At 40.2% G+C, this 7,956-nt stretch overlaps 1 protein-coding gene across 1 annotated transcript in view; it reads left to right on the top strand.

Annotated features, from left to right (window-relative positions):
- The window catches only part of cfap52 (cilia and flagella associated protein 52), an 11,048-nt gene extending 4,337 nt beyond the window's left edge, over positions 1 to 6,711 (top strand). The window contains exons 8-14 of the mRNA XM_087786162.1: positions 104 to 274; positions 440 to 588; positions 3,162 to 3,307; positions 3,377 to 3,528; positions 4,245 to 4,347; positions 6,339 to 6,450; positions 6,548 to 6,711. Coding sequence (XP_087642288.1) covers positions 104 to 274; positions 440 to 588; positions 3,162 to 3,307; positions 3,377 to 3,528; positions 4,245 to 4,347; positions 6,339 to 6,450; positions 6,548 to 6,711 — 997 coding nt within the window. The remainder of the gene's footprint in view (positions 1 to 103; positions 275 to 439; positions 589 to 3,161; positions 3,308 to 3,376; positions 3,529 to 4,244; positions 4,348 to 6,338; positions 6,451 to 6,547) is intronic.
- The last annotated feature ends 1,245 nt before the right edge of the window (positions 6,712 to 7,956 follow it).

The raw sequence follows: 7,956 nt of genomic DNA, 5'->3' as shown, positions 1-7,956 counted from the left end.
TATTATTATTATCATTTCATTCAAACTTTCAATTGATATAATTGTTCTAATTGGAATATTTTTAATCTTCTGACGACACTGATCCACTGACATCTCTTCTCAGACAAGTCCAGGTGGAGAACAAGGTCACGTCGATCTCCATGACTGGAGACGAGCAGAAGTTCTTCCTCGGAACCAGTGCCTCCCACGTGTACCGGGTCCAGTCGGCAGACTTCAGAACCGAGCTCTTGTCCTCCTGCCCGAGCCGAGCCGTCAGAGATGTAGCTCTTCCCTCGTGAGTGGTCCTCACAAACATCTCTGACCTGAGAACAAAGTCACTCTTGAAGCCAGAGGAACATCACTGTTGATGAACTTCATCACAAACTAACAACCATCATCTCCTTCACACGAGGAACCATCAACAGAACCGAGTCATTGAGATGTTTTCTGTTGTCGTCAGTGGAACATCTGAGATCTTCGCCACCTGCTCCGAGGGAGACATCAGGCTGTGGAAGATCAACAAGTCCAAGGAGCTGCTGAGGATCTCGGTTCCCAACATGACATGCAACGCCCTGGAGTTCATGATGGACGGACACAGCATCGTCAGTGGTGAGAACCTGGGAGAACCTGTGAGAGCTGGTTCTGAAGATCATGAAGATCATGAAGATCTTGACGATCTTGACGATCATGAAGATCATGAAGATCATGAAGTTCATGAAGATCATGAAGATCATGAAGATCATGAAGATCATGACGATCATGAAGATCATGAAGATCATGAAGATCATGAAGATCATGAAGATCATGATGATCGTGAAGATCATGAAGATCATGAAGATCATGATCACACACACACATGCATTTAAACCATTGTGGAGCCTCTGCTCAAAAAGCCAGGTTTAGACCCGACTGACCTCAGTAACTTAAGGCCTATTTCTAATCTTCATTCTTGTCCAAGATCTTGGAGAAGGTTGTGTCTGAGCAGCTGTTCCTGGATCAGAGCGACATCCATGAGAAGTTTCAGTCTGACTTCCGTAAACATCTACGGAGACAGTCTTACTGAAGGTGTCCAGTGACATCATGATGTTCTGGTTCTCTTGGATCTGTCGTCAGCCTTTGACACAGTTGAACCAGATCCTGCTGAGAAGACTGAGGGATGAAGACTGTCTGGTTCTGTGTTAGAATGGTTCTCATCTTACCTTTCTGGGCAGTTTTAGTGTATCTGTCAATCAAATGAGGTCTGAATCGGCAGATCTGTTGTGTGGAGTCCCTCAAGGTTCTGTTCTGGGTCCTTTATTATTTGTACTTGATTCGTCTGGTCGAATCCTGATGTTTCTTATCACATGTTTGCTGATGACATCCAGCTCTACTGTTGATCCAACTGAGCCCCAGAGGCTGAACTTAGTCAATTGTTGCTAGAAATCAAACAATGAGTGAAAACACTTTGAAGCTAAATGTGGACAAAACTGAAACTCTGGTGATTGTTGATGATAAGGTTCAGGGTTGAGTCAGTACTTGAGTGACTTATGTCAGTCTGTCAAACTGAGCCTGAGAAACCTGGGTGTTGTATTTGATAAAGACATGTCTCTTGTTCAACACTGAAGAAAACTGACCAGAAACTGTTTCCTTCAACTGAGAAAAATCTCTAAACTTAGGAAAATGTTGTCGGAACATGATCTGGATCTTATAATCCATGCGTTTGTTTCTTCTCGTCTGGACTATTGTAACAGTTTGTTTTCATGTCTTAACAAGAAGGATCTTCTCGTCTGCAGTTGATTCAGAACTCTGAGCCGCTCTAGTAGAAGAACTCACATTTCTCCTTCCAGACTGTTGCTCTTAAGCTTCTCCTCTCTTTGCTCTTGATGATCTACTGACTCCTTCAAGAAACATGTGTGTTTGATGATCTACTGACTCCTTCAAGAAACATCTGTGTTTGATGATCTACTGACTCCTTCAAGAAACATCTGTGTTTGATGATCTACTGACTCCTTCAAGAAACATCTGTGTTTGATGATCTACTGACTCCTTCAAGAAACATCTGTGTTTGATGATCTACTGACTCCTTCAAGAAACATCTGTGTTTGATGATCTACTGACTCCTTCAAGAAACATGTGTGTTTGATGATCTACTGACTCCTTCAAGAAACATCTGTGTTTGATGATCTACTGACTCCTTCAAGAAACATGTGTGTTTGATGATCTACTGACTCCTTCAAGAAACATCTGTGTTTGATGATCTACTGACTCCTTCAAGAAACATCTGTGTTTGATGATCTACTGACTCCTTCAAGAAACATCTGTGTTTGATGATCTACTGACTCCTTCAAGAAACATGTGTGTTTGATGATCTACTGACTCCTTCAAGAAACATCTGTGTTTGATGATCTACTGACTCCTTCAAGAAACATCTGTGTTTGATGATCTACTGACTCCTTCAAGAAACATCTGTGTTTGATGATCTACTGACTCCTTCAAGAAACATCTGTGTTTGATGATCTACTGACTCCTTCAAGAAACATCTGTGTTTGATGATCTACTGACTCCTTCAAGAAACATGTGTGTTTGATGATCTACTGACTCCTTCAAGAAACATCTGTGTTTGATGATCTACTGACTCCTTCAAGAAACATCTGTGTTTGATGATCTACTGACTCCTTCAAGAAACATCTGTGTTTGATGATCTACTGACTCCTTCAAGAAACATCTGTGTTTGATGATCTACTGACTCCTTCAAGAAACATGTGTGTTTGATGATCTACTGACTCCTTCAAGAAACATCTGTGTTTGATGATCTACTGACTCCTTCAAGAAACATCTGTGTTTGATGATCTACTGACTCCTTCAAGAAACATCTGTGTTTGATGATCTACTGACTCCTTCAAGAAACATCTGTGTGTTTGATGATCTACTGACTCCTTCAAGAAACATCTGTGTGTTTGATGATCTACTGACTCCTTCAAGAAACATCTGTGTTTGATGATCTACTGACTCCTTCAAGAAACATCTTAAGACACTTTTATTTGTTCAGACTTTTCCTTGATTTTCTGGAACTCCTGTGTTGTTCTCAGTTTTATCTTGATCTTTAAAATATATACTTTATTGAGTATTGTTTTGATTGTTTAAGTTCTTTGTGACCCTGGTCTGAAAGAGCTCTCTATAAATCACCTGCTCTCTCTCTTCAGCCTGGAACGATGGTAAGATCCGTGGCTTCGGTCCAGAGACTGGACGTCTGTTGTTCGTGGTCCACGACGCTCACACTGAGGGAGTGACATGTGTGTCCGGCAGCAGAGACAGCAGGAGGCTGGTCAGCGGAGGAGGAGAGGGTCAGGTCAGTGGAGGAGGAGAAGGTCAGTGAAGCTCCTCCAGCTCAGATCTTCTCAACCACCTCCTCTCGCAGGTGTGTGTGTGGGAGCTGACGCGGCCCAGACCTCGACTCCTGCACCTCATGAAGGAACATCGAGGTTCTGTCAACGGCATCAAGGTCAAGAGCGACGACAGAGAGTGTGTGTCCGTCAGCTCGGACCGGACCTGCATCATCTGGGACCTGGTGTGAGTTCAACGTGTGCTGAGGAACATGAGGAACATGAGGAACATGAGCAACATGAGGAACATGAGAAACATTAGGAACATGAGGAACATGAGGAACATGAGAAACATGAGGAACATGAGGAACATGAGGAACATGAGAAACATGAGGAACATGAGGAACATGAGAAACATGAGGAACATGAGGAACATGAGGAACATGAGAAACATTAGGAACATGAGGAACATGAGAAACATGAGGAACATGAGGAACATGAGAAACATGAGAAACATGAGGAACATGAGGAACATGAGGAACATGAGAAACATGAGAAACATGAGGAACATGAGAAACATGAGAAACATGAGGAACATGAGGAACATGAGGAACATGAGGAACATGAGAAACATGAGAAACATTAGGAACATGAGGAACATGAGAAACATGAGGAACATGAGGAACATGAGAAACATGAGAAACATGAGGAACATGAGGAACATGAGAAACATGAGAAACATGAGAAACATGAGAAACATGAGGAACATGAGGAACATGAGGAACATGAGGAACATGAGAAACATGAGAAACATGAGGAACATGAGGAACATGAGGAACATGAGGAAGAAAGATCTGACACGAGTGTTCACTTGATGAACTTCTTTCATGATCATGAATCATCAATGTGTCGAGTCATGACTCATGTAAGAGTCAAAATATTGAGTCATCCATGTTTCTCCAGACGCTTCGTGAGCCTCCAGCTGGTCACTGCAAACTCAGTGTTCCTGACGGTTTGTTACCATCCTGAGGAGTTTCAGATCCTGACCAGTGGCACCGACGGGAAGGTGAGTCGCTTCTTTGACCTTGACTTGTTGCAGCATGTGTCTTTCGTCTGTTTTTCATGTGTCTTTCGTCTGTTTTTCATGTGTCTTTCGTCTGTTTTTCATGTGTCTTTCGTCTGTTTTTCATGTGTCTTTCGTCTGTTTTTCATGTGTCTTTCATCTGTTTTTCATGTGTTTTTCATGTGTCTTTCGTCTGTTTTTCATGTGTCTTTCGTCTGTTTTTCATGTGTCTTTCGTCTGTTTTTCATGTGTTTTTCATGTGTCTTTCGTCTGTTTTTCATGTGTCTTTCGTCTGTTTTTCATGTGTTTTTCATGTGTCTTTCGTCTGTTTTTCATGTGTCTTTCGTCTGTTTTTCATGTGTATTTCGTCTGTTTTTCATGTGTTTTTCATGTATTTTTCATGTGTTTTTCATGTGTCTTTCGTCTGTTTTTCATGTGTTTTTCATGTGTCTTTCGTCTGTTTTTCATGTGTTTTTCATGTGTCTTTCATCTGTCTTTCGTCTGTTTTTCATGTGTCTTTCGTCTGTTTTTCATGTGTTTTTCATGTGTCTTTCGTCTGTTTTTCATGTGTCTTTCGTCTGTTTTTCATGTGTCTTTCGTCTGTTTTTCATGTGTTTTTCATGTGTCTTTCGTCTGTTTTTCATGTATTTTTCATGTGTTTTTCATGTATTTTTCATGTGTTTTTCATGTGTCTTTCGTCTGTTTTTCGTGTGTTTTTCATGTGTCTTTCGTGTGTTTTTCATGTGTCTTTCGTCTGTTTTTCATGTGTCTTTCGTCTGTTTTTCATGTGTCTTTCGTCTGTTTTTCATGTGTCTTTCGTCTGTTTTTCATGTGTCTTTCGTCTGTTTTTCATGTGTTTTTCATGTGTTTTTCATGTATTTTTCATGTGTTTTTCATGTGTCTTTCGTCTGTTTTTCATGTGTTTTTCATGTGTCTTTCGTCTGTTTTTCATGTGTTTTTCATGTATTTTTCATGTGTTTTTCATGTGTCTTTCGTCTGTTTTTCATGTGTTTTTCATGTGTCTTTCGTCTGTTTTTCATGTGTTTTTCATGTGTCTTTCATCTGTTTTTCATGTGTTTTTCATGTGTCTTTCGTCTGTTTTTCATGTGTTTTTCATGTGTCTTTTGTCTGTTTTTCATGTATTTTTCATGTGTTTTTCATGTGTTTTTCATGTGTCTTTTGTCTGTTTTTCATGTATTTTTCATGTGTTTTTCATGTGTTTTTCATGTGTTTTTCATGTGTCTTTCGTGTGTTTCTCGTGTGTTTTTCATGTGTCTTTCGTCTGTTTTTCATGTGTTTTTCATGTGTTTTTCATGTGTCTTTTGTCTGTTTTTCATGTGTTTTTCATGTGTTTTTCATGTGTTTTTCATGTGTTTTTCATGTGTCTTTTGTCTGTTTTTCATGTATTTTTCATGTGTTTTTCATGTGTTTTTCATGTGTTTTTCATGTGTCTTTCGTGTGTTTTTCATGTGTCTTTTGTCTGTTTTTCATGTGTTTTTCATGTGTTTTTCATGTGTCTTTCGTGTGTCTTTCGTGTGTTTTTCATGTGTCTTTTGTCTGTTTTTCATGTGTTTTTCATGTGTCTTTTGTCTGTTTTTAATGTATTTTTCATGTGTTTTTCATGTGTTTTTCATGTGTTTTTCATGTGTTTTTCATGTGTTTTTCATGTGTTTTTCATGTGTCTTTCGTGTGTTTCTCGTGTGTTTTCATGTGTTTCTCATGGATTCCTCTGAGTCTCACTTCACTTCTTTAATCTTCAACACCTGCTGCTTTGATTGACACGCGGCTGATCCAATCAAATCTCTTCTGGACCTTCATGTGTCAATAAATCATGAACGTGATCAAATATCAAAATGTTCAAATCTTGTTCGTTGAGATGATTTCACAGGAGTGACCTTGAAAACAATCTTTGTTAATGATAATAATATAATAATCCTGGTGGTCATTACACTGTGACCTTCAGGTGACCTTCTTTGACCTTCTGTGACCTTCAGGTGACCTTCTGGGACGTGCACTCGGGCTCGGCCATCAGGGAGATGGCGGCGTCTCAGGGAGCAGCGATCAACGACCTTCACATCAGCGAAGACGGAAGATTCTTCGCCACAGGTTTGTTTCCACGACGAGTCTTTCACGACACGAGTCAAAGATTCATCATTGAAATGATAGATGGTTGACTGAGAAGATGTGAACCTTCACTCCTCAGGTGGAGAAGACAAGGTGCTGAAGGTCTGGGACTACATGACGGGTTCTCTGACTCATGCTGGGACTCATGGAGGCAACATCACCAGAGTCCACATCAAGAACCAGATCCTCATCAGCAGCAGTGCAGACGGAGCCGTTCACTGCTGGAGGTTTCCTTCGACCTAGAAGATACAGAGTCAAGGTCATGACGCTGAGTCAAAGGTCATGATGCTGAGTCAAGGTCATGATGCTGAGTCAAGGTCATGACGCTGAGTCAAAGGTCATGATGCTGAGTCAAGGTCATGATGCTGAGTCAAGGTCATGACGCTGAGTCAAAGGTCATGATGCTGAGTCAAGGTCATGATGCTGAGTCAAGGTCATGATGCTGAGTCAAGGTCATGACGCTGAGTCAAAGGTCATGATGCTGAGTCAAGGTCATGACGCTGAGTCAAGGTCATGACGCTGAGTCAAAGGTCATGACGCTGAGTCAAGGTCATGACGCTGAGTCAAGGTCATGATGCTGAGTCAAGGTCATGACGCTGAGTCAAGGTCATGACGCTGAGTCAAAGGTCATGATGCTGAGTCAAAGGTCATGATGCTGAGTCAAGGTCATGACGCTGAGTCAAAGGTCATGATGCTGAGTCAAGGTCATGATGCTGAGTCAAGGTCATGATGCTGAGTCAAGGTCATGATGCTGAGTCAAAGGTCATGATGCTGAGTCAAAGGTCATGATGCTGAGTCAAGGTCATGATGCTGAGTTAAAATATAAACAGAAAATACACTAGAATTGTAAATAAACATGTTGTAATAACAATAGTCAATATGAGATCAATGTGTTTTCATGTCATGTCGTTACAAGAGATGACATGAAAATATCTCTGAAGATAAGATGATCCTCCACATGAAGGTGTTTGAAGCTCCGGAATAAAGTGTCTTCATTGATGAGTAACAAGGAGAAACAACAGAACTTGAGTAACAACAGAATGTGAATAACAATAGAACGTGAGTAACAATAGAACGTAAGTAACGATAGAATGTGAGTAACGATAGAACGTGAGTAACAATAGAACGTAAGTAACGATAGAATGTGAGTAACGATAGAACGTGAGTAACAATAGAACATGAGTAACAATATAATGTGAATAACAATAGAACGTGAGTAACAATAGAACATGAGTAACAATATAATATGAATAACAATAGAACGTGAGTAACAATAGAACGTAAGTAACGATAGAATGTGAGTAACGATAGAACGTGAGTAACAATAGAACGTAAGTAACGATAGAATGTGAGTAACGATAGAACGTGAGTAACAATAGAACATGAGTAACAATATAATGTGAATAACAATAGAACGTGAGTAACAATAGAACATGAGTAACAATATAATATGAATAACAATAGAACGTGAGTAACAATAGAATGTAA

Source organism: Callionymus lyra, chromosome 1 (assembly GCF_982586985.1).
Source record: "Callionymus lyra chromosome 1, fCalLyr1.hap1.1, whole genome shotgun sequence".
Classification (NCBI taxonomy): domain Eukaryota; kingdom Metazoa; phylum Chordata; class Actinopteri; order Syngnathiformes; family Callionymidae; genus Callionymus; species Callionymus lyra.
This window is presented reverse-complemented; position numbering and strand designations above follow the sequence as displayed.